Below are 27,782 nucleotides of genomic sequence, written 5' to 3' on the forward strand. Positions count from 1 at the left end.
TGGTCATGTGTTAAGGAAACGTTGGGAGGATATGTATTTAATTATAAGAGTTTATTATGGGTACATGTTAGAGGATTGATCCCCGACGGCAGTATGAGGTTGGTCTTGGACTGATTGAGGTGGAATTGGTAGTAAAAACATTACAGGAGAGAGACAAGACCCTCAACAAATCACAAAAGGAAATCTATGGGAAAGTCAGCAGTAGCAAAGATGACACCTGTCACACCCCTCACCCCAAAGAGCCCATCAACAACCGAACAAGAAATGTGAGCAAATCGTGTAGTTGCATTGATGCAAGTCCACACTAGAGTTTTACAACAATTTCTGCATGCAGTTGCAGGTATGTTTCCCTCCCTATTATTGTAATGATGATCCACTGTTTCTTGGGTATACTTGAGCAATAGCGCAGCATCCACTGGAAGCTGGTGGGAGGAGCCTAATTGATACATTCTGTATCAATTCTTTTTTTTTTTAAGCAAAAAGGCTGTATAGAAAAACTGACAGGTCAGACATTGCAGAGCTTTTTCCCACCAAACCAAAGATGGCTGCTTTCTTTTAGAAGTACTTTGATGGCGGTAAGATTTTACCTGCACATCTGGAAAAACTGGAACCTCCTAGATTTGTACAATGGGTGGACACTGTAGTGGTGGTATCCGTAATGATCAAACTAACATCTTAACTGTAATATGAAAGATATTACTTCTAGAAAAGTTAGACAAATTCATTCCTGCACTCCAAAAATGTCACACAGTCACACTGTGATCTGCATATATCCATCCATAGGGACAAAAAAGGTAGGTGAGTGACACATTAAAGGAAACTTAAAGGCCACTAAAAGTAACCGGATTAAACTTATCATGGAAGCCACAGCAGGTAGGAGCCACTAGGGGGGAACAGGATTCAACAGCATGACGGTTTCACTCCCTTCTCAACTAAAAATTATTTCTCAACATAAAAGTTAATAACATTACAACAGTAAAGATGACCAGAGGCGTAGTTTATGGTGGAGCTGCAGTGTGTCCATACAGAACATGGACCCAGATCATGTTATTCTACAAATATACGATGCTTGTTAAATGTAGTTCAAAAATTTGCAAGTAAAAGACAACAAGAGATAAACATTAAACCCATCTAACTTCCCTGCTTATCCAATTTCGAAGGTTCAAAAAAGCTTGAATATAAAAAAAAAAAGTGATTTTTTTTCAGCTGCTCCCATCCACAAAGCAAAACAAACTGTATATGCACACAAACTACTTGTTTAGTTTGCTGTGACCCTTAAAATCTGCAGCAGCCCACAGCAGCCATCCCATGTTCACGTCATGATACCCACAGCCAGCATAGATTAAAAAATGCACAGCACTTACTCTGCTACATTTATTTTACAGATTTAGTTACCAATCAAAATAAACATTTATAGTATTCACATCAAAGTAATAATAAATTACTGTGGCTGTAATTGTGGTCACCACAGCAGGTGGATCAGCATATTTATCACATTTTTAAAATTAAAAAAAAAAAAAAAAAAAAAAAAAAAAACATCAGACACAAAGCTCCCAGCAATTTGTCTCTCCTGCTGGTATCATTTAGGAACTTTCACATGTCAGGTGAAAGTTCAACTCTTTATATAGGGTCACATCCATCTGAATTTAACCAAGCCTTCTGCTCAACCGTCTCTGATATGCATAAAAATTTCATGATGCAAAAATCTGAACAATGCTGTGAAACTGTAGCTTCTATACAAATCCTTTAAGATTTTTTTAACTGTTATTGTGTTTTGTTAAACTTTGATCCACTTTCAAATATTGCATCCGATTTTTGAGATAGATGTTCCCAAATTGCCTGATTTGAGATGGAATGCCACATATGCTATATACTCCAGGTCAGCTTACCCAACAGTATGTAAAAACAATCAACATTAGCTTATTGTGGCCCATAGGAGCCACTGGGAAAAACAGAATAAAGTTACGCTTGACAAATAAAATGTTACAAATTTTAACAAAGTTAAAAAAAAATAAATCAATTTTCACCCTCAAAGCTTGTTAATTGCTGCATTATCATCCTCTTCATTGGCTGTATTTAGGGCTGGTCTCTAGACAGAAAAATTACTCCCCTGCAAATCACAGCTGGGGTTTTCAGGGACACTGATGCAATTTCTGGCACCTCTGTGCGTGTCAGTCCTTTCCTTCACTGGTGGTCTTTACCACCAGTCGTCAGGTGGACAGGACAGAGGACAGAGACGTGCAGAGGTAATGATCTAATGTTTCATATTTGAGGCATGATTTATCCCAGCTTTTCTACCCCCCCCAAAACAAAAGAAAAAAAAAATCAGAAAGAACTACAGTAAACAGGAGAGAGTTCACAGAGACCGAGAAAAAAAAAAAGGGAGAAAACAACTTTATCCAGACTCTGCTTTTTAAACCCCAGAAAATCCCATGAGATAAAATCCTGCACTTTCAAAGAACACCTTCAGCCTTGGCACCAAGTCTATTTGTGCAAGTAAACACAAATAGACTTGATGCCAAAGTCTATTTGTCTATAAACTGATATAGAAACTAACAGTTTCTATATCAGTTTGTCTCACTTTAAACCAAAGGCTTTTCCCACGTGTGTGTTTTAGTTACCCGTCGTGTTCAGCATGCTGGTGTCGCCGACCACACTGCCGTTCCTCCTGCTGGCTCCCAGAGTTTTCAGTATGACGTGGCTGGCCCCGAGACGAGGCAACGTGACGTGGGTCAGATGGGGGAGCGAGTGCTTCTTGGCGAACACTGGCTCGTTTCCCGCCTCTTGCGAAGAAAGCCGCCCTCAGGAAACAGCACTATCCACTTCCTGTCACGGCTGTGGTAGTATTTATCTAGGTGCTCTTTCAGGTAAACCAGCTGTTTGTCTCGGTGAGCTTTACCCTGAAGAGAAACAGAAAATAAGCATTTATTTTCAAAAGAAGTTTCAGGTCCATTTTTTAACCTAAAAATTCAACTTAAAATGGGCTGACCGCATTTAAAACAAGCACAGTTATCTTCGCTAGTTGCCCCAAGGACACAAAAAATTTGGGGCTACACCCTAAGTTCGATTACTTGATAAAATAGAAAGCATTTCGACAGAGCAGGAACCGACTAAGCAAATGAATTCAAACACACACAAGATCACAAGTTAGGTGCAGTAACTCCCCGAGCCGCATTAACGGCACCAACGAAATGGATGCAAACATGATGGCCTTGACAACATTAAGAGCATTAGCAGGAACAAGGATGAGGAGGACCGGGATTGATTTTTATGTTAGGCCTGGTCAAAGTTCATTTTAATGCATTAGGACAGCAAGCTGCTCTCTGTGAGCACATGTTGTTTATTTAAGCAGCTGTGCCTACTACAACTGCTGCATCACAACAGCTACAGCCGAGTATTCGGCCAAGAAGGACATTTCAAGATTTATTCTTAGCGCAGCTGCAAATGCTGATTTGCAGAGGTAGAAAGGCATTAGGAGACTCTGCACATCACAAGCTCAAAATGACATTGATACTGTTGATGTAGTTTAACAGCAGCTACAAGAGCCACATGAAAATGAAGAGTATAGTCCACGATGTTGCTTTTAGAGTTACGGTGAAGTGGGCAAGGGAATGATCTGCAAGCATACAGCAGCTTTCTCACAAAGCACTTACTCAGGTTTTTCCAATTTAAAGAGAAACACACGTGCAAGGTGCTGGTCTATTACTGGAACCAATCGTTGGTTAAATCTTGCCCAAGAACACTTTGGGATCAAACCTCTAATCCATTGACAAGTGGACAATGTGCTTAAGCACCTGACCAATCACAGCCCCAAAGAGAGAACTTTGCTAATGTTATATGACAAACTCCGGTTTAAGATTTGGCTTAAAATGTTAGCTTTGATACACATTACAGTCAACTCTACTCTAATTTGTACAATTTGTAGCTTTTAGTCACGTAACCGACTAACTACCCTGGTGGTTAAAATATTACTCCATCGTGACAGCCAATAGTGGACAGTTGGTAATATAGCAGGGAAAAAAGTGTTTATAATATAAGACATCTATCGTCCGATAATGATATAAATCACAAAAATTTAACATTTTCTTTAATTCTGTGAATCTCGGGCAGTTCGACTTGCGTGAAGTGTTTCCAGCTGGGCGTGCGCATGAAACGATACATTTTTAGACATAAGTTGTAAAGGCCACCGTTTTCTTTGTGAGTATTTATTACACGGTGTGCTGCGGGTTGCCTGTTCTAACGTTTGAGTCTAAGTGTTATTTTTTAGCACCTGGCGGCTCTTTTTTGCTTCTCATCTGTAAATACTCTTCAAAATAAACTGAATCATCTGAAAGAGTGTGCAAAGTCTCAACAGGATCTTGAGCTTTACTGTGAAAGGTTTATGTGGAAAATAAACAAGCGGACACACGATGGTTTTACCGTCATTGTTGCTAACGACAACACATAAAAACAGGCGCTTGCCCGTCCGTAGTGTGGTTATATAAAATATGAGAGAAAGAGAGAACTTTAAGAAATTAATATAGCCACTACAGTGACCATCAGAGCGATGAAAAAATATTGACGTAAACCGTTTATTTTCCGACACCACGAAACAAACGATAGCGTAAAATGAAACGACAGACGTTTTTATATCGTCATCCGATATATATTGTTATATCAAACAGCCCTAAGTCAAACTACAAATTTTGAAGACTTACGATCCATATTCTGCTATGGCAGCTACATTACACCGCTGAAAGTGGTGACGTTTCTCCCACAGCTCCGGTTCAGCGACACCTACATGTATCTAGCAGAGAATCGCTCCCCTTACACTGCTGTCAAAATAAAAGTTTTCAAAATACCTGACCTGGACCTATATGGCCTAAATATGGACCTATTTTCGACCTGGATGGGTAAATACTGCAGCTAAAAGGTGAAGAACAAGAAATTGTTCATTGTACATTTTGTGACTTGACAGTTTAGGACCAGAAAGGTTCTGGTAGTATCAATGTGTCACATTATTGTTGTGCCATAACACTACAATTGGCCAAGTTCCAATGTCAGCTAAACCATTCCTAGAGTTAAAAAGGGGCTGCTACTGACAGTCAGGGTTTCTGTGGAGAAGCAAGGATTTCCCCAGTAAGGCAGGGTTAGGAGAGTTCATGTCTTGGTGCCATAATTTATGCCATTCTGGCAGCAGTAAATAAATACGTCTGTCAGTTGCTGTGCCATCTGGCATCTTTGCTTCAAGTTAAACTTGAAGATGTTCAGAGAAAGGCTGATGGGCTATTAAAAACACATTAACTTCAAGATACCAAAAATATTTTTTGCTTCTATGGATAATTACCCCCTTCATAACTCTATAGGGGATTTATTTATTTTAATAATGCCAGAATTAGGGATACGACCACTTGGCACAAGTGTCCCAACTTTGATAGCATGAATTGCTGTTTGCTAGTTACTGAACTTGACCACCAAGTTTGTGCTGTTGGCTTCTACTGGAGCTTTTAATTTGAATCTTTTTGATTTATTTAGCCTTTAGGACAGGACAGACTGTATGCACATGCACAGCAGATCAAATCACACCCAAGCCGCTGAAGCCTTTTGGCATTTTGATTTAATTTACTGACTAATAAAATGGCTCGCTGTGAGATACGGACTGCAGCCTGCCTAAATGTTTGTGATTCAGTTCTGATGAATAAAGTTCTAGGATCTTGGTCACGTATGCACTGCACCTGTACAGTTTATGGAAGCAGCTTTCTAACCGAGATGATAGCATTTACTGATAAACTAACACTACTTTCCTATTCAAGGTCACTTCTAGCTCCAAGAAACCAACATCGTGGTGGCAAAAATGCTAAAGTTGAGGCTTCAATTTATGGAGCTCAAATCCAATATGCGACCTCATGTTGGCTACATTCATATTTACAACACATTTCTCGTCTCTCTATGCTTCTCTCCCCCTCCCTACTCTTCCTGTTAAAAGGGCGTTCTTTGGTTTCCCTGTCACCAAGGGCGTTGCTCACAGGGGTCATAGGCTCATTCTCCCCATCTCTCTAATACGTTGTGTACCTTACAAAGCAACCTTAGATGGCTGGTGTTGCGAACTACTGCTATATAAATAAAACTAAATTATTACAGGATAATATTACATTTACATATGGGGTTTGATGTGACTCAATATTCAGCTGCTGAATTCATAAATGAAACTAATGTACTCCACCTGTCTCAGCTTTGTTTTAGCTACCCTCCCACATGCTTTAGTCAAATATTTACTCACTTGCCAGTTTATCGGGTCCACTGAGATAAACTAAAGCAAACAATAGTGCTGCAATAAATCCTAATATGAAGGTTAAAGGTGAATGGAGGTTTCTTTCACTTAGGAGGTTGTTTTTTTTTTTTAAATGCGCTAACAAATGTTTTTCCACTAGAGAGGAAGAAATGCTGCAAGGTGGTGAAGGCAATGCTCTTCAATGAGAGCAGGAAATGCAGCATTTAAAATGACCATGAAGTTCAATTTCAACAACAGCTCTAAATGACACCATCTTAATAAGGGTTAAAACTGGCTTAACTGAGGAGCCATTGCGCTAGACTAGATAAGTTCTTATTACCACCATATGGTTTATAGTCAAAGGAGTAATTATTGTAGTCAAAGAACTAAAAATAGGTGCTTAATTTAATAAGCAAATAATATGCAATAAGTCATCAACCCTCCGGTTTTACAACTACCAAAGATATAAAGTATTAATTTACAAATGTGTATCACACCATGACCACTGTGAACAGACATCTGAACTTTTTTTTGAACATTTGATTAAAAATATATTATTATTGCCTATTACACTTACAACAACACTTACACTTAAAACACATTCATTACAACACTGGAAAGAAAAAGAAAGGAAAAGTAAGCTTTTTAAAATAAATAAATAAATAAATAAATAAACTTGAAATCTACACCTTAAAATTAAAAGCAAGAACTGTATTATAATACTGAATTTTGAGGTGTGCTTATAACTGTTATTTCCTTCAAGGTAGGGCTGGGCGATATGGCCTAAAATTCATATCGCGATATAATTTGAAGCATGTGCGGTAACAATATATATCACGATATATTCTTTTCTTCTATATAACGTATTTTCCACACTATAAAGCACACTTAAAATCCTTTCTTTTCTCAAAAATCGAGAGTGTGCCTTATGTTGAATTCTGGTTGTACTTACTGACCTACGAACCGATTTGGGCGTGCAGAAATCTGTTAAAAAATGTTTTAGTACAACTTTGGTAAGCCACACTGCTTGATTGTCATAGCATTAAACGGCTGCCGTAGTGAAGGAGCTTCGTGGAGTAATCTGAGTCCAAAACTCCGTCAACTTCAGTCCCAAAGTCAAACGAACACTAAGAGTTAAAACGGTCTAAAGTTCTTTCATCTTTAATTAAATCATCAGTGTTGCTGCTTTATCGGGTGTAACAATTAAGTTTTACATCCATGAAAACAGAATTTATTAAATTTAACGGCGTTAGAAGTTAACAGGAAGTTAGCTCGCTAGTTTCCACCTAAACATTTCATACCATGTTCTGACTGAGAGATTTTTGAAACTAATTAAAACGTACAGCTCTGCTACCACTTCCAACATAAATGAAGACAGAAAACTAAACAGCAGTGGCGTTTGCAGGGTTACTGAAGTTGGACTACCTGGTATATTAATGTTGTGCTACGTGATTGCTAGCGACACAGCTATGTTAGCATAACATTAGCACAGTGAAGCTGGAGGATGAACGCCAACTTTTTTTCCACTCGATAAAAGTTAACGTGAGGGATTCTGGTGGTCAGGGACAAATGCAATCGCATAGCAGGATGCTATACACGGGCCAAATTTCAGTCAGGAGAACAACTGAGATTAATCATCCACAATACAAGGTTAGTTATTAATATACGGCAAGAACATGGGACTAGAACAGCTGCGAGAGAATTCAACATTAATGAATCAATGTTACGGAAGTGGAGGATGCTTTCGACCAAAACAGGCGCAGCTTGATGACATCATCAACATGCGCTATTGCGATAGAGTGATATAGTCAAAATCTCTATCGTTGGCCAAATTTATATTGTTTCTATCGTATATCGTTTATATCGCCCACCCCTACTTTAAGGAATGGTGGATTGTGTTTTGCATAACAATGTCTGAGACACGTCTGGCAGCCTGGGTGGACAGCAGATGCTCAGGGTGGCCGGGGCAGCTGCTTGCTACACTGTGTGGATGTGTGAAAGATTCTGAGGAAGGATGTCAAGAATGCACGTGCAGGAATGCCAGAGGGGACTGCAGAGAGAGACGAGGGCGGCAGAAATGACCGAGCCCGCTCAGACTTCCCACTACGGCCTGTCTGGCTGGCTGTTAGCAGGCTCGGGGTGCTTCACCCTCGGCACGGTGCCTGATGTGAAATTCCACGGCAATGCATTTCCATGACCTAAAAATTTTTATTCCCTCTTGTCAGGGCGTTTCTGCTCAGCTCAGAAAGTGCAATAACAGCATGATAAGCATGAGGAGGGTGGGAGCTTTCTCATTCAACAAAACAAATGTGGATCAACACAGACAGCCCCTCAGCAGCGCTTCTGTTTAATATTAAGTCATGACCTCCGAGATTTTGTCCAGTTGGAAGCTAGTGCCGTTTAGGTTCACCGGCTTTATTTACTCAGTGAAGTTAAACGTGCTGATTTCTAACATCCAAGGCAACAAATGTTTATGTAACCCGATAAATGTTTATTACATCCTGTGTACTCTGGGACACAGGGGTACATAGTCTGGGTGATTAATATGATAGATGGCTTCAATTTCATGACTGAATGCCTATCAATGAAAAACTTGGAAATTGCCACAATAATATAGATGTGCCGTGCTGTTGTAGTTGATATCTAATAGGTGTCCCCTTGGTTTTGTGTAAGTGTATCACTGACACTAATGAGTTTAGCACAAATCAGTCTTGCCTAAAATTAACCTCTCAAACTTGCATGATATTCCAAGAATTCCCTGACCAGTCAGAGCCCTGTAGGATGTGTGTGTAGTCCTGTCAGAGCCCTGCTTCAGCTGCCCCCACAACAAAAGAGCCCAGTCTGACCCAGAGGGGCTCAGCAGGCCTCCCACACCACTCTCCGCTGATATTTTCCCCTTCTCGGGACACCATGGCTGCAGGAAAGCCTGCTAACATATCTGCTGTCCAGCTGGAACAAGCAGATGGATAGCAGCTTCACTTGTGGACAGCGCAGAAATAACAGGCTTCTAGTAGCTGGGGTTTAATGAGATGGGTTGCGACTTCAAAGCTCTGTGGTTTGAACTCTCAGAACTTCAGGGGAAGAAAACAAGGTGTTGACAAGTGTGGAAAAATAGACTTTTATCCTTTGGCAAAAAAGTGTTTCTGCAAGCTTTGAGGCTAATATGCCAATTAAAAAAATAGGCTAAGAATGTGAAGCAGACTGTGTTAATGCTGACAACCAAGAAAAGAGAAAAAAAAAAAACACATTAAAGTCAAAAGTAAGACCTCCAGATTTTGGCTACTTACCTGTCTAATGAAGAAGTCCCATGGATCAAGGACACTAGGCCAAAGTTGGTGTATTTAAACACGTGGTCCATCAGCCACATCATTTTTCGTACCACCTGCAAGAAAGAAAAAAAATCAATATCATTTAAATAAAAAAACAAAAAAAGAAATTAAATAAACACAGTTTACGTGAACAGCACAAACTGATGCTGCCCCTCTGAGTATTTCTGCCCTCGTGACCTGCACCCATGTGGCTTTGGCTTACTGTCCTTTCAGTGCTAAGAGGATAAAGTGGGCCGGGATGCAGTTGTTGAGGGCAAATCATGTCATCATGTTTGTGCAGTGTAGCTCGGCTGCCCTGATCCAATGTCAGCTCTCAGCAAAAAAAAAAGAAAAGAAAGAAAAGAAAGAAAAAAAGAAAAAAGGAAAACAACAACACTGCCCTCTGCATTGATTTTTATAGTGCTAGCCAATTAACAGGAGTCCTATAAGAACACAGGCATGACATACATTTAACTAAACACATGTTGACTGAAGTTAGTGATCACTCCTGGAGGAATAGGTGTGCATGTGCACTGACATTACACTTCCCTGTCCGTTTACAGTGATCGGTGTGGAAAAAATGCAAGAGAGCCAGCATCTGCACACTCCCATCACTATTGCTCTTTCTCAAGGAGATAATAAACACATTCCCACATTGTGCTATGAAACTCAGAAGCATGAATCTATTAACACAGTACAACAGTAGTTTCAAAACACTTAACCGCTGGAATTCACTAAACATCACTAAAAATTCAAAGGGAAAAATTTCCTGTAGCGGTCAAAAACAATTTTTAATTGTGACGTTAGCAGCGGACTAGACATTAAAATTAGGGGTGTTCCTGGTGACTAATTTACAAGTCAAGCACATCAACTCGTTTTCAGCATCCTCTGTCCTGACCGGTGACCAGCTGGTTAGCCTCATGCATGTCCACTGGTTCTGTTTGACACATGCGCAACACACAAACAAGTAAATAGTTGCAGGGTTAGGAGAGTTCACATCTTGGTGCCATAATTTATGCCATTCTGGCAGCAGTTGTTGACTGCACACCTCACAGCCACACACCAAATAATGTTATCATGGAAGCTCCTCACTGCAAGTTAAAACACAAAGTCCCAAAATTCAATCGCAGGGGGATTTCACAGCAAAAATGACTGAACTATCAGATTAGATTTATTGTTACAATCACTCTCACCCAACTTAGCATCTTTAAAAAATGTGTTGTTTAACAGAGGAAAAGTGCCTAAAAATAAAACTAACCATCCACCTTGCCACAAGCTAGCAGCCTCGACATAAGCAAAGAAGTGAAAACATTGAGGGAGAAAAAGAAAAAAAAAGAAAAAGAAAAAAAGAGGGTAGATATCTGTTACCTGGCGGACTCAAAATGATGCAACTACCGGTAACTGGCATTTGTTTTTCCACATATAAATCTATTACAACCAACTTTGGCTTGCTACGGTAAAACATGTCAGGTAAAGGTGAGCGTGGAGTAACTTACTTCCTATTATATTATTTCACGAAGTCACAAAAGAAAGCCTTTAGCAGGCAGCATGAGTGTATAGTATGAGCTTCCTGCAGCATTCATTTTAACAATATTTTTTTAAAAATCCAACTTTAGCTGTTTTATGTGTTCATATAATGTAATTTTGATCACTTCACAGTTGGAGTTCTCTAATGCAGTAAGCAAAAACGGCTGTTCAAAGTGGCCGATTCCTGTATTTGAATCAGACTCACAGTAATCATTTCATTAAATAAATTATTAATAAATAAACTTGTTTTTTATTTATTTCTTTATTAAAGTGGTGTCCCACTGCACACCACTGTGTGTCCTCACTTTCCTCAGTTACTACAACAGAGGTGAAATGTCCAAAACTGGCATGATGCACAAAGTCACAACAGCCACATTACGTGAAATGCTTAAGGATGATTGAGACAAGAATTATGTTTCCAAATTAACATAATTTTAGCCGAAAGGGCTTTTCAGGGTGATGTTTGTTCTCACAGGAACAGCCCGCAGGTCCAAAACGTCAAGATGTTGACAGTGCATCCTTAACAGTGTTACACACTTTCCCCAAAGGGGAGGTCACAAGAAAGCAACACATCCCTGTCCTTTCTTACCGTTCCCTTGTCTTGCAGGCACATCATGAGTGTGCACACATCTCCTGTTGATTGGTGGTTGACGATGACCATGGCTTCTTCCTCGGAGATCGGCCGCACATCATCACCCCATTCTGTTACTGTGAGACAAAACAAAAAGACACATGCACTTTAATGAAAAACACGCTGTGCAAGTAATACTCTTCAAACCTTTGGAGCTTTAATGGAAACAAAGTTTGTGTTTACATTAGTTTTCACTAAACCTCCTGTGTTTCTGCAGTGTAACATCTTAAAGTGATTTACACTGCAAGATGCATTATTATGCCATGGCTTATCTGCCTCGCAAAGGTTCTATTTATTTCAAGTTATTCGGACCTCCTCAGACTTTCTTACTTCTCTTCTCTCCATCAGTGGCTGTTACTTATTTGTTGTATCAAATGTTTGGTGCAAGTTATTTTCAAACACTGTGATGAACAGCTGAAAGAAGGAAAACCTGGGAAATTAAGATCAATTAAGATTAATTTGTCATTTCTGTGGGACAAATGGGGGAATAAATAAGAACAAAAAAACGAACAAAATATTGAAATTGATGAAGGCCCAGTTTTTTTCTGCAATTCTGAAAGGAGTCTCCGACTTGTTGCAGGCAAGTAGGTGTCTTCCACTCAAACTGTGGCAACTCAGGTAATCTGCTAGCAACCAAAGCAATTGCAAGCAGAACTTCCATGGAGCAACGGTATAAGTTAAAGCAACTATTAATACCAGTCATGAAATGCAATATTTTTCTTTAACGACCAATTGTTGTCAACTGGACACCAACTGGTCTCTAGGCCTTTGTGACTAGAGCCTAACACACTATCCTGCTACACCCATTCATACTGTCATCACTCCCCTGAAGTATCACATAGAAACCTCAATAAGTAATTATATATGCCAAAGTTGAAAGCTCAGCCATAATTTTTTAAAACCATTTAAAAAAAAAAAAAAAATAGCCAAACAATCATAAACTGTATCTTCCAAAAGTTTTTCCATTCAGGCACTCCAATTTGGAACGACCAAGCGTAAAAATGAATGTGTTCAATCCATCTGAAATTCCTGGTCTGCTTCCAGACACATCAGTGCTCACTGTAAACTGTTAAGGATTTAAAGGTATTAAGCTGAGAAATAAATACACAGAGGAATCAAAAACAGTTTGTTTAAGCCAAGGTGTTTTATTTTACCAACACAGCACAAACAGAGGGAGTGCCAAGGTGTCTCTATTAGTGAAATCCACTTTGTCTCTGTCCGTAGTTCTCTCTGGTTGAAAAACAGAGACTGTATCCCTTGTTTCTTGTTCCTCATGCCACAACTATTCCTGCACTGTGATAAACTATTAGCTATCAGCCTGATTTGCATACTCTCCCTACCTGGATCAGAAGGTTTATTCACACGTATCTACCTCCTAAATGGGCTGTATAAACATTTACACTGTTCTGTTAATGTGCCCAATGGGTCTAAGATCATGGCAGAGGTGCCTTGGATGATTACATCATATACAGTGGATTTTTATGAGTTTTGCTGTGCCGGATTAGTCATCACTGAACATGCATATTCATCTGAGCTGAAGGTAAACAATAAACTGTTGGTCTGTGGTTTGGAAATGAGGAAAGAGAAGTGAGTTTCAGGAAATGGTAGCACAGTCACTTTCTCTATGGACCTGGCAGAGCAAAGAAGAGGAACAGCCCCACTACAAATAAAAGGATAACTTTCAAATGCCGCTTTAATGATGAAAATGTTATTTCATGCAGTGTATAAAATCAGACTATGCATTTATTTCCCCAAAAAGGTCTAAATTATGATACAGACACAAACATTTAGTATAAAAATGTTATTTTGGGGGGTGGTGAACTTTATTTTTAGTAATAAAAACAACAACAACACAGCAAAATCTAAAATAATCATCAGGATGTGTGTCAGACAGACAACATCGTTGTTGGTATGGGAACGCCCCGACAGAAATAACAATTTCATTTGGATAAGCAGAACGTTAGGTCTACATCCTGTTACAACAGAGCTGAGCCTTATTTGCATGTCCATAAATAATTCTTCCCTCCTCAGTGAAACCACGTAAGGAATCCATGTACGTCTGAAGGGAACCAGGCCTTTGTTCACCGTCAAACTGATATAAATAAGACTAAGCAAAATATAGCTGCAAGCTTCTGTGGAACAAGTACAGAAACATCAAGCAGGGCACACTGCTGCACACAGGTGCACCCAGGTCTCATCTACCCACAGAACCAGTCTCATCATGATCCCACAAAATGTTATGCAGATATGACTCATTATCTCAATTTACAACTTTAATGCCAGATGCCACAGCCAGTGACATTTGGACATTGTGACAAAGTACATTTACAAAGAAATCTGATTCAATTAAAATAAATAAATAAATAAATGTGAAATAGTTATGGAATCACTGGATAAATGATCACACACTTATTGTTTAATTATGCCAATCGAAACAATTTCGTGTTCATAGCAGTAGGGCTGGGCCATATCATACTGTTCACGGTAATACCGGCATAATGTTGGGCAACAATAAGAAAATGAAATATCGCGATAGAATGTGGGTAAAATGCGCACCGCTTGATGGATTGTCGGAGCATTACAGCAACCGTAGGCAGGAGCCTCGCGGAGTGATACGTACTGTGCTTTAACATAATATTACCGTATTTTGTGTGTATAACCTCTTTTTAAGTTTTGTGGCTATTATACATGGTTATGCTGAGGATATGTCGGCCAATTTCCACTGGAAATGCCTTTTGGTTAAACTGTCAGCAAGGAATTTGCATTTGCACTGTTAAATTTTTATATAACTTTAATGCACATAAAAAACAGCTGCTTGTTTAAGTGAAAATACCATCGATGGGTTGTTTGTTTTTTTTGCACTAATAAATTTGTGGAGTTCTTTGTCTAGTGTCAATTATATAGTCCGTTATATCGTTATCACAAATTTTCAAATGTATATCGTGATAAATATCTTTTGGTCTTATCGCCCTGCTCTACATAGCAGTAAGCACCACAACCTTCACAGGCGATGTAGCCGCCATGTGCAACAGCACACCACAAAGAAAAGGGAAATTAAAACTGCTGTGGTTTTGTGTGCTCAGGACCTGGTTTAATATCAAAACACACTGGCTCAGGGATAGGCATGATTTGTGTATACTTGCATTAAGGGTTTTAAAATAAAAATCCAATGCCATACCTGTTTTGTTTTTTATCAAATTTCTTTGTTTTCAACCATCATATTGAAGCATGTAATACCGTGTTGCTCACTGAAGGCTGCAATAATGCACCTAGAATGCATTTTCCAACCACAAAAATTAAAATCAAATGCAAAACTAACTACCATGTGTGAATAATGACGTGTCTGATGATGGTGAGACGAGATGCTGCTGTTCAAACAGAAGAAACATGCAAAAACTCAGGCTGCTCCTTTATTTCCCTAAGGCGTCAACACAACAGATGGACCTTTTTTTTTTGTTTGATTGCGCATGCGTTAGGCCAATGTTAGCCACTGTAGTGTGGGGCTCATGCCAAAAATAAAGTTGAGTGTAAACTGTGGCAGGTAAAGCTAACACAGGTCAAACACAACTTTGCACAGTCTACTGAGAACAGATTGAAGAGTGAAATGAAGGTGGAGCACGAGGTGGTGTCGGCAGTAATGCAAGCGCTGTACCAGACTATCATCGTAAAGCAGAGCCGTGCCAAAATGTAAATTTACTAGTTAACCTCCATTCAAACTGTGGTTCTAAGACTGACTAAAAGACTGATGACTAAGGGACCGAGGTCAAAAATACAAGCAGCAGAAATTGGGTTTCTCTGTATGGCTAGGATTCACCATAGAGATAAGGTGAAGAGCTTGGAATTGAGCCGCTGCTGCTCTGTGCCGAAAGGAGCTAGTTGAGGTAGTAGGGTCACCTGGGAGTTGTTCCATGTACACCCAAATAGGAGAAAACCCCAGATTAGATCCACAACTAGCTGGAGAGATTACAACCAACCAAACCTAGTCTAAAATGAGCAACTCCACTCTGGAAACTAACTGAAACCAAACTCAATTCAATAAAGAAAATATAACTAAATAAAACGAAAATCATGAAGCCTTACAGATTAGAATTATAAACCACCATGATTGTTAAATAGGCCTTTACTATGAGCTTAATGATAGACTCGCTACTGTTTCCAAGTAATACAATGTTTCTACCTGTCAAGTGTGATCTGTCTAACAATGTCCAGTGCTTGTCAGCGGCTATAGCAGTGGATCTCTTTCTGATTTACATTGTCAGGCCTCTATACATAGCATCAGGGCTATTTCACTACATTCACCTCTGATTGTTGTCAGAATATACAGGGAGCTGCAACAATGAAGGAAACATGGTTCATGTAAGATAAGGGCTGACAACAGTAACACTGCAGGAGAACACATGAAGCTTCCTCTCCACATTAAACACACTTCAGCAGCTTTGCACATAAACGGAGCATCAAGGAGAGGAAAAATCCAGCTGGGCTTTAGTAGTCTACTTGTGAGCCTTGTAGTTTGAGGAGGGTCTGACAATTTACAGGTCTGTGGTATTGCAAATGTTGCCGTCAGTTAGGCTCTAGGGTACAGGGTGACTGAGCTCTTCTGTCTGTGGAGAAGCAAATTTCAGGATATAAAGATAGAGGATTTTCCACACAAGTGCCTCAGATAATATCAGGAGAATGGGGTCAGGAATAATGTCCTTCCTCATATGTAGCACACAGGGAAGTCAATGATTTTCACACATGTGTTAAAAGCTCTAGTTTACTACGCGCTGCCAGATACAGATAGATGCAAGACGTCTGGTTAAAGTTCAGCAGAATTCAAAAAAAAAAAAAAAGAAGAAGAAGCTCAAATGAACAATTTCTATACACATGGTAGCTTAGAGAGAAGACCGAACGTGCAAAAGTGTTTGTGTTCATTTGGTTAAAAACGGGAAGCTCACATTTCTTGTTCCCACTACTGTGTGAGTTTACACACACAAGGGCTACAGGTTTAATAAAAAGAGGTGTACAAAGAGGGAATTACGAAATCAATCATCATGTACATTTTTTTTGTCATTACTAGTGACAAAAATGGAAAAATCTCCATCTTTAGATGAACTAAACCATTTTTCCTCCAAATGAAATTGTTTAACAGAACTGGTCAAGAAATTTGATAGAGCAGAAACAAACGGGAGGTTAAAGGAGTCAACGGAAAACTGCTTCTAGACTGAGTGACCAACGTAATATTGTGCTGCAATTTTTCCCATTGAAATGTATGTGGCAAGCTTCTCCTTCTGCTGCTGCTTCTTCTTTGCCTGAGACACTCACTCTGCTTTTTAATGTAAAACAACCTGAAAGTATTAGGGCATCAACGAAGAGAAAAGCAAAACCTTTAGTTTTACTTTGCCTCTGGGTCTTGGGAACGAGTTCAGTGTTTCCAAACACAAGGTGGCGAGCAGTTGCTAAAAGCCAGGAGCTGCATGAGCTGCATCTTCAAGTTAGTCTTCAAGACACACTAATTAAAATAAATTCAAATAGAACTGAAAGCCTTCTTAATTGCCAATTTATCCCAACTCTATGATTCAAGACTAATTTTACCCGAGCAAATAAAAGTCCCTGAAATAAAAGTTTTAAATCTGTTTATTGTGTCACTTACATAACAGGTGGAATCCAAAACAAGACTTGTGTGAAAAAACTGAACACCAGTCTTTGTTTGTCCATCTGTGTTCATTGTATTCAAACTTTGCAGGTAAAGCACATTGTTTGAAGTTCGTCAGATGAGTAGTTCTCCTTTTTCCTCTTCTCAGTTACCAGTGTTTCCTCTACAGTGACTGCTGCCTGCTCTGCTCCGTGTGTAGGAGGATGTTTATTTTTGGTCATCTTTATAAGGACATTTGATGCATTCCAAAGGCTCTTAGCACAAGTTTAAGATACACAAATGAGTGCTAAACTCTTAAAGTTTGTTTCAATTCAGCATTTGTGGGGTACGCTGGTCTGAGTAGTGTAAATGCCATATAGTGATCAGCACATGGATCTGTGTGGACTACACTACACTACACTACACACGCACCCTTCAAGGAGACTCTGGAGGGATGAATCTTGTTTCTCTCCGTCTGGCAATCTGAGGGACCAAGTCTGGGTTTGTTGGTTGCCAGGAGAATGGTACTTGTCTGACTGCATTCTGCCAAGTGAGAAGTTGGGGTGGGGTGGGGTGGGGGGGATTATAGCATGGAGTTATGTTTTTTAGGAGTTTTTTTCAAATTTGTTGAAAAGGTTGGGGATGGTCACTTCCTGGCCCAGCATGACCAGTGCATTAAGCAATGTCTATAAAGACATGGAATGAGCGAGCTTGGAGTGGAACTTCTGTATGAATGGTCAAATGAGTTGAAGCTGTTTTAGCTGCAAAGGGTGGGCCCACATCACATTGAATTGAATGGGATGTCAACTCAAGCACATTTGTGTTTGAAGATATACCAGCAAATACTTTTGTCATTATGGTGACATGGTGGTAACCAGATGCACAGAGCCTAAAATCATCCGCCAAGCAGGCAGCAGCAGCAACAACAACAATCTGACAAGCAAAACATTTACATGTGGACGAGGCTAAACCAAGTCTTACCCCTTGAACATGCCTTTGTAATGCTATCAATAAATGAGAGCAGGCCAAAAAGTTCTAACAAAGATTTCATTTGATTTATTGTTTCTGGTTTCGTGTGACAGATATACAGATATCATTCACACCTTATCTGCATGCACAGTTCTTGATTCTGCACTAAAACACATGCAACGTAGCAAATGCGTCCTTCCAGTGGTCCTCTTTTTCCAAACAATAATCTTAATAATTGTCTGCATGCAATGTATTTAGGTACATCTATAAATGACAGCTATATAACATGGGTTACAGGCAGGGCTCTAGGTCCTCTACAAGAGTAAGATCTGTGTTTCGTGTGTTTCTGAAAAATTTTGCTTTTGAATTTAACTTGTTCCACCTGCTGCTAATTGTTTAGCATGTTCACAAAGTTATTTAGTCATAGTGCCAATCCACAAGTAATTCTGCACTTCATTAGAGCTATTAAAGAACTCACTCTGTAGCTGGAAGCATGAAAGACAACTGATGACACTTAATGGAGGAAGCTCCTTCCATGGTAGACATTTGACATATTACAAGCTTCAGTAATGAAGGAAAACACAAAGAACAGCAGCAATACACCAGCTGCTTGAATTACTTTTCTCTAACACATGTTACAGGCTGGTTTCCAAGGTTGTATTTGAATGTACCTGCATCTCAAATCCTCATAAAAAGATCTCACCGAGGGTAAAAAAAAATTAAATTAAAAAAAAAACTAGAATAAAGAATAGAATAAAGAATTGAATTTATTATTTTGCATGTTTGATTAGGCCTTTCTTTAACCTCCAAAAGATAAGACACCTGATCCACAGGCACACAGACATCAGCCACATACTTTGTGAAAAATGTCATATCTGTGATACAGTGACATGGGTATATGGGGGTGTAAGTACCCTGAAGGCAATGTCATTTCATAAGGAGCATGCCTTCATGCTAGCTGAAGTCCCTATTTTTGCGGGCGAATAAGTGATATCACAAGATGGGTCATCTGTCAGATAGAATACATTAGGGAAATTGTCTTTGAGAGATGACACAGTTTGCGCAGCAGGATGACAGCCAGGCTGCAGGCAACAATGTCTAATCCGGTATCTATGGTCAGCTAAACGGTGTACCGCTGACCTTGCCTGTCCATCCCTATACTTGCTTCTTTCTGTCGAGGACAGATAATTGGCAAGGTATCATGACATCTACTTCACAAAAGTGGCTTTCCACCAGAGTGTATAGTCGCATGATTCGGGGAGTTGGGGGGAGATTTGGTTACAAGTATGTGGCACAGTTACAGATTATATCTAGGACACTTATTGCTTAAAAAACCCTGTCTTTCTAGAGTGGATTTTGTGAAATTAAAAACAGAATTCAACTAAAAGTCAAGCAAATCAGGTGGAGCTGATAGGAAGGGACTTTGACCGTGAAGCCTGTCCTCCCAAGGGGCATCTGCCACTCCCCACTGGCCTCCTCTGCCATCACTGGAGGGATGAGAGACAACAGGCCCAGGCAGGCAGGAGCGTACTCCTGTGCCTGGGGAAACCTGCATAGAAACCACGCAGAGGGAAATTGAGAATGAATAACACAAGTTTCGTCTGGTTCGTTTGTGAATAAAACACGCTAGAAAATGCCAAAGACTGGGCAACAGAGATCATTTAACTTCATTTTTTAACTACAAAAGCACCACTTTAGTGACTCTGATTGCCTGCATGTGATGCATTTAGGGGAAAATCTGTAAATAAACATGGGTTACGCTCTCTCTAAATGGACACGGCTCTAGTTCCTCTAAAAGAGGAATAAGATCTGCTTTCATCAGTTCAGGAAAAAAAGACATTTGAACAACCTGTCAGTATTGACAGTTTCTGCATGACTCACTCAGTTATTACCTTGTCGTTTTAATTTAATTTTTTAAAAATGTACATGAGTAACTGTACCTGCTGCTAACTGTTCAACATGCTCACAAAAGGATTTAGTCATTCAGTGTGCAATTTATTCAGCACTTCATTAGCAGATATTAAAGTACTCACTCTGTAGCTGCGAGCACGAACAACTGACAACACTTAACAGAAAGCTCGCTCCATGTTACTGTTTATTAGTAACATCGAATGCAACCAAGGTAAACACAACTGAGACTGTTAAAGTTGTGGTAAATACAGAAAATATACATAAAAAAGCCTTAGAGAGCAGTCCATGGCCACACAGTGGGCTGCGGAAGATGGTAAAGTTGGGCCAAAGAAGTGATTTCCAACAGACAAATGTATGATAAAGATTCCTGATGTAAAGTTTAGTCAGAGAGTTGCCATCATACGTTTACAATTAAAAACAGAACCAGTGAAACAAAGCCACAGGATTTATCAACTGTCATTCTTACTCAACCGTTTGATCCTGAACAGTTTTCATTTTCGTGTTGATAGTGGGAAGGAACTGTCACGCAATTCAAGCACAGCTTTCCAATTTAAATCAACCCACAAAACGCAAATCAGCAGAATATCAAAATGAATGGCCGAAAACACAAAGAAAACTCACGAGGCCAGCGTGATGGTCAGATTTGTGAATAAAGGTTTGTGTGGGCCGCTGAGAAGTTTCATATTTCAAATTGAGATGCGGCAGTTTAGATTCTGGGAACAGGTGCTCCGTAACATGCCATGGGTATTGCTGCTGAAATAGTAACGTTTGGAAACCTCACAATCCAAGCAACAGACTTTTTCTTATTTTCAACTCTCAAATGATTATCTGCCTTCAAAACCCTCGAACAGGTCAGGATACATTCATGACTGAATATGTTTGGGCTGGGGACTCTACCCCACATCGATTTTTTTATCCTTTCTTTTCGTGTCACGTCCAGCAGCATGATAGCACCCTCCTCTAAACCCACCTGAAGGTTGAGGGACAAAATTTAATGAAAATATCAATTACTGGTTACCACAACTCTGTTCTCATAATACAGGAGCAGGTCATGTCCAGTGAGTGTGAGAACAGACAGCCCTACACAGTAAAAGACCAGGTTAAACCCAGTTATCAAGGTCTCCATATCAATACAATGAATGTGGAGTATCATGAATTGCTTTTAAATTCTTGCTCTCAATAAAGCTAAAAGGCAGTTTGACCTATCATTTTGCTCTAAAAGTTTGTTGTGTTACAACATATCGACATTAAAACATGGATTTACCGCATAATGCACAGTGTTCATCCAAATCAATACCCCACAGTCTCTCTCTGCACACCGGGGATTTAAACGTCAGCCTCCACTTATGCAAACATGTTTCAGGGCTTCAGAACAAAAGAGATGTTAATTTCCATTCATGCTATCGCCCTCTCCACTGATCCTGAGCCGCAGGGCCATTATTCCACTCTGGTTCACTCCTCTCACTCATGATACAAGACATGACTCCAAGTCCATTTACTTAAACCTACAGTATGTTTTCATGCACTACACACATTAAACATTTACCAAAGTGGTGCCAATACACCAACAGTACAGTTTCTCTAGGTAAAAGCTTTTAACAGTGCATGCTGTTGTTTTTATAGTGAATATTCTATCGGTGCTTTTATCTAGATGCATTTCTTTGATTACCGAGGACAAAGACCTTGTTAGCCAGTAGGATAAATGACTCGAAATACCAGCAATGCTGAGGTCAAACAGAACAGAATGCTGACAAAGACTGACGTAAACGGAGGTTGATGAAATCCTGAAAAGAGAGCAAAGCTGTCTCAGCCTAACAGGTGCGACACAAATAGCTCGAGACAGTCGAGGAAATGTCCGTCAAAGATGATCTGTGGACACCCACACAGTCCAAAGAACAAGTCTAATCAGCCAAGTAACTGCAAACATTTCCGTGGGTGTACGGAGGCTTTGACAAATGAAAATCAGCTTCAGAATGAATTTACTCCAGCCGGCCACTGTCTACTGCTCAGACAACCTGAAACACGCTCAGTCTTATGCCATAACATGGAACACTGAAAGTTATCCCCAGTTATCCCCCCAAGATGGGGATATTAGAGAGAATATATGCACAACACTACATCCAAAATTGTTCTTTTAATTATACTTCTAATCATTTAGAAGCATCTAATCACTTGAAACTCCTATCAGCACAAAAGCATCTATTCTTGAGTAGGTATTCAGAAAAACAACGTGATAATAAGTTATCATCAGCATGTTATTGTCTCTATAAAAGAATGATTGTACTGGGCGTAGACAGCAAGAAGGAATCAACATTCCTGAAAGGCTAACCTGACTTCACTTTCCAATACCCAAAAGTAATCAGATTACTAACTAGCATATAGTCACATCCGAGAAGCTAGAACTATATTTTGTTGGCAATTGCTTTTAATCTTGATTAACATAAATTATTATGTTTTAATTTCTACTGATCAAGTAGAAGGAACAAAACTAGTACTGATCAGAATCAAAAAAAGATAAAGATAAAACTCAGATGGCGCCAGTATACCAATGATCAAATCTATTTATGCTCGCCATTAAGACACAGGTAGCTGCTGCAGACTTCTCCTGAATGATAGGTGATGTCACTCAGACAATACTGATACATCAGGGCTGATATAGGAAGAAAATAAGTGAACACCAGAAACAAAGACATTGTCTAGACATAGCTGGCTCTCCTGCTAGCAACTGGTACTCAAGACAGAAGAAAACTAATTAGATCAGTCCATTGTTCAGTATCAGTATCAGATATCCTATGACCTTTGCAAGGTTTGTAAACTTTGACCATGTGGTGCCAGAAAGTGGCTGTTCAGCATTAGCATATCTTTGCATACCCTGTAGGAAATAAAACAAACAAAAGAAACAAAGCAGCCCTAATATGGAAGTAAAACTAAAACATCCCAAGTCTAACGGCATATCAAAATGTTTCCATTTTGCATTCAGGATTTGTAACACCAAGTTCTGCTTACTGATTTTTGTATAACAAACCAATGTCTGACTATAGCTACAGACAAAGAGATACAACGTATCTCTATTAGGTTGCATCAAGAAGGCTATAAAGTCAGTTGTAAAATCAAGCACGTACATCCATCTGCTGTGGCGACCTCTTGACAAATGATCGTAGTAGTACTTGAAAGTACCTTGTAAGACATGGGGACATATACCGGGGGGGGGGGGGGGGGGGGGGGGGGGAGTCAAGTTATAGACTTACAGATTCTGATTACAATGACCTGAACATGAGGGGGGGGGGGGGGAGTCTGGGCTTTCTGAATTCTTGGATGCAGATTATCTTCCATCATACTATAACTGCAACTAAGTAGTTGTAAGACTGCATAAATGCTAGCAAGCAGTTTGGTGTGTGGGTGGTATAAAGTGACATAGACAGCGTGGAGTCTTGTTATGAGCCCATGAGTTGAAAGTTTTCAGTGTTGCCAACTTGGTCTTTTGAAACTGCATGTGACGAACAAGGGTTCAATGTGACTGTGAAGCTGCACGTTCGCTGGCTAACAACTTGTGATTGACAAGTGAGTAAGACCCCCAAGTAATGAAATGACTGCCTGAGCCCATAAAATCCTTAGGAAAGTATCTTTTAAGGCCAGCTAAAGCTACGTCGACAGTTTATACTGTCTGTGGTTTGCATACTTCTCCTGCTAACATACTGATGCTGCACACATGGTGTTTAAATGGTGATAAATTCTAATGAAAGTACAGCTTTTACAGATACCAATTCTGAACGATTTCATTCAGTCCACACACTCAGCCGTGTATATAGTTGTGCTGCTTCTCTTGGAAACGTCACATTCCCGGTGAACAAAGAGTGACGAAAGCAAACAAGTGTGCAGAGTCTGAACATTCAGTCATCATCTTGATCTCCTCGCAGGTCAGACAGTCAACCCACTCACACAACATGAAATGAAACTTAATCCCACTGGCTTTAATGCACCTGTTGTGAGCATAACAGTCTGATCAGACCAAACACAGTTACAATGCTTTCAACAACAACAACAACAACTTTCCACCGAGCACTAAGGTTCACACGTTTGAGGCTTTCTGAGGCATCTTCCTTGCTTAACATGTTTCTTAATTGCGGGATAGTTCATATTTGATGCATGGAAGTCCTGGCAATCAAGATTTATCCTCTAAAAAGTGGCCTAATAAATTCTAACGGCCACTCTTTGTCGCAGCTATAACAGCACATCTGTGTTTTATTTCTGCTGACATAACGTAAACCTGCAGACAAATAAAAGGACAAAACATGCTGTAAAAAAAAAAAAGCATCAGCAGAACACAAACACACAATCTCAGGGTTCACACTGAACCTTATTTATAGCATGCTCGTAGTTGTAGACGTTAATGTTAAAGTAACAGGCTCCCTGCTATTGAGATTACAGCTTCAATACACGATTCATAGGAAGGATTCAAACACTTTGGTGTGAATACAACTCGCGAGCTTAATTACAGGTCTTGCACTGTCTTTTTCCTTTTGTCATTCTCTTTCAAGAAAATAAATTAAATAAACAAAAGTGGTGCAATTTCTTGTCCACTTCTCCTTTTTTGTGATACTCTCATTGAGCTGCATCAGTGTCTTTGCTTTTCGTTTCCTGTCCTCTGCACTTCAGCACTGTGTAATTTACTAATTCAAACAAGTCATTTCAACATTAGAAGTTTGAGCTACTGATATATTCTGAGCCCATTAGCCTGACACGTGCCTCTGGAGTCAGAATTGCTGTGTCTAGGCTAGTTGATGTTGCTAAGCTCTGATAGGGCAGGAGATAGCGGCACACCCTGGTTACTAGTCCCTTTACAGGACTAACACAAAGAGATAGAACTTTTCGTACTTATAGGCGATTTATCTAACATGTATGTTTTGGGACTGTAGCAAGCCAGAGGGAATCCACACAGGTACAGGGAGAGCATGCCAACTCCACATACCAGCTACCTGTTGATGTTATGGACACCGCCCACACCTATGCAAACGGCAGGACCAAAACACAGCAACAATTCACCTTTCTGTTAGACTGGGATCAGTTCTGAGTTTTCTTCTTTTATCGAAATATAGTTAGGTGATTCACCTTACTGCCACGTGTCTGAGGATCCTGAGAAATAACATTATCATCAACATCACTAGAACTATGTTGATCTTATGGTGCCCAGTTCTTCGTTAGTTAAAGCAGATTTACGGTTTACTTTACTAAGCACATTTGCAGGACTACCACGAGAGCTCACACAGACTGTATGCCAAGCAGCAGCAGTCCACTTTTGCCGTGCTACCAGCAAGTCCTTCTGCTCTGGTCCAAATGTGAGAATACCTTGCAATATAATTGATTTTTTTTTCTTTTCTTTTTTTTTTTTTTTGGGGGGGGGGGGGGGGGTAATGGATTAAATTAAGTGCAATACTCATTTTGAAACCCAAGCCCTGAATATATGCAATACATCCTGTGACAGTGTAACACAGCAGGACACGCCTTTATGAGTCTCGTGATGGAATAAAGGGTGAGCAGTGCTCACTGATGTATCGCACACTCTTGATTATGTATAAGGTGTCACATTATGGCTGTACAGGTGTACTCACAGTGACATCAGGTGTGCGTCACTTGTGCATCGTGGCTATTTGATTATTGCTGCTGTTACCGAGCACTTTTTCCTTAATGTAACTGTACCTGTGCCCTTTTTACATGTGAAACAGGCAAATACCTGTTAGCTAACATTAAAACACAATTATGATGCACTATTGAGTCATGCCAACCAGCTAGCAGCACTGGTGGAGCAGTTATAGTTCTTTCAATCAACAGGCTGGAACCGTCCAAATGCTTCAGTTCCTTACGTTAGAGATGAAGTATTTTAACATTTATCACCGTGCAGTGACATCACTGTACTGAAAGCTAAGCTCAACTCCAACAGCGGTCATCATTTAGTTTCCTCAACAATAGTAACCAAGTCTATGAGAGAACATAGGAGTTGTGAAACCTCTGGTCAAAAGAAATTGCAGATCAGTGCTTTGTCTGCTACACAAATCTAGTTAATCATTTGTCACAGGTTAACCTGTTTGCAGAGGGGAGCCTTCCAGCAGTCAAATACTGCAGCATGCCTTCCATTATAATCAGTAGGGCTGCAACTAAAGATTATTTTGGTAGTTGAGTAATCTGCCAATTTTTCTTTGATTAGTCAATTACTCAACAATTATTTGAATAACTCTTATCTTATCTTTGCGTCCTGTTGGCAGTCCTTCTGTTCTATGCTCCACTACCTCACCTGCTGAAGTCTGCCCACCTGTGAATATCACCCTGTTGTCCCGTCCCACAGCAAATTAAATTCATGACACAGAAAACATGAATTTCAAACTACAGTGTATTTTTAACATTACTCGATAGGACTGTCAGAATTAATTTTTTTTTTTTTATTTCATTTTAAGTAATACAAATTAAAGTGCCAGTAGTATTTTAACAAAAAAAAAGTGCAAATAGGAAACTAAAAATGGCTTCTTTCCGCAAGTTTAAATAAAGCTTCAAATTAAATCAAAAAGACTATATTTTCCTGTCCAAAATAACAAGCTTTCAGAGTTGACAGATGTTTCAGTTCATGGATTCATGATTGCAGTGGACATGCTGTGGAGTGAGGTTTGCTCTTATCTGTGAGATGATGCTCCCAGCTGCTGATAACCAAACTAAAGATGCTCTGTCCTGACTTCAGCCATTTGAGAGGTGCATGAACCTTTTTACAGGACAAACTCATCTATTCAATTTTGCTTAATACTAGTAAAAAAAAGAACAAAACAAACAAATTTACATGGTATTAGTACATGAAGTGTCGTCACATTTTTAAAGCTGATGTCATCCTTTATTGCAACCCTAATAATCAGCAGCCAACGAACCAGAAAAGGTGCAAAATTCCCACAAACTGTGCATTAATTAGGAAAGAAAGCAGCTCTCGGTGAGTATCTAGTTAAAAAAACATTAAAAAAATAAAGAGAGATTAAGAGTGCATTCACTCATAGTAACATAGCTACTTTAACCCTCAGCCTTCACTTGCACCCTCAAACTGTGAGAAAATCTGGAATTATAATTTAATTTCATATAAACTGCCCCTGTGATCACCAAAACATTCTCATGCGAGTGTTTGTTACTGATAAAATGACCCACGATATCTACAAAACACCACTGTTCTGTTTCTCCACAGGAGGTGATGCAACATCCGTCATGTGTGATAGTTAACCAAAAGCATAGCTTTAAGACTGCAGCGTATTAATCTGTCAGAGCCCTTCCTGACATATTTCTAGACTTTCTGGACTGCAAACACAGGCTGAACAGACTCCAACTTATAATATCCATCATACGCCATGATATTTACTCATCAGGCTTTAGGAACATCATAGATAAAAACAAGCAGCTAGGAGGACTCCTTGTTTAACACTATGCTGTCAGTTAATTGGTATAAATAAAATCACAACCTTGTGCTTAAATGCTTCGGTCAGAATGCAACGTTTCATTCCATCCAATAAAACATTTATGTGAAATTTCATCATAAATTATTGATGA

General features: G+C 39.6%; 1 protein-coding gene across 1 annotated transcript in view; it reads right to left on the reverse strand.

The window, feature by feature from the left end:
* lpgat1 (lysophosphatidylglycerol acyltransferase 1) overlaps nucleotides 1-27,782 on the reverse strand; it is a 58,686-nt gene that overhangs the window by 24,546 nt on the left and 6,358 nt on the right. The window contains 5 exon segments of the mRNA XM_085133859.1: nucleotides 2,622-2,765; nucleotides 2,768-2,900; nucleotides 9,538-9,557; nucleotides 9,560-9,632; nucleotides 11,675-11,793. Coding sequence (XP_084989985.1) covers nucleotides 2,622-2,765; nucleotides 2,768-2,900; nucleotides 9,538-9,557; nucleotides 9,560-9,632; nucleotides 11,675-11,793 — 489 coding nt within the window.

The sequence above is a fragment of the Neolamprologus multifasciatus genome, chromosome 15, assembly GCF_963576455.1.
Source record: "Neolamprologus multifasciatus chromosome 15, fNeoMul1.2, whole genome shotgun sequence".
NCBI lineage: Eukaryota > Metazoa > Chordata > Actinopteri > Cichliformes > Cichlidae > Neolamprologus > Neolamprologus multifasciatus.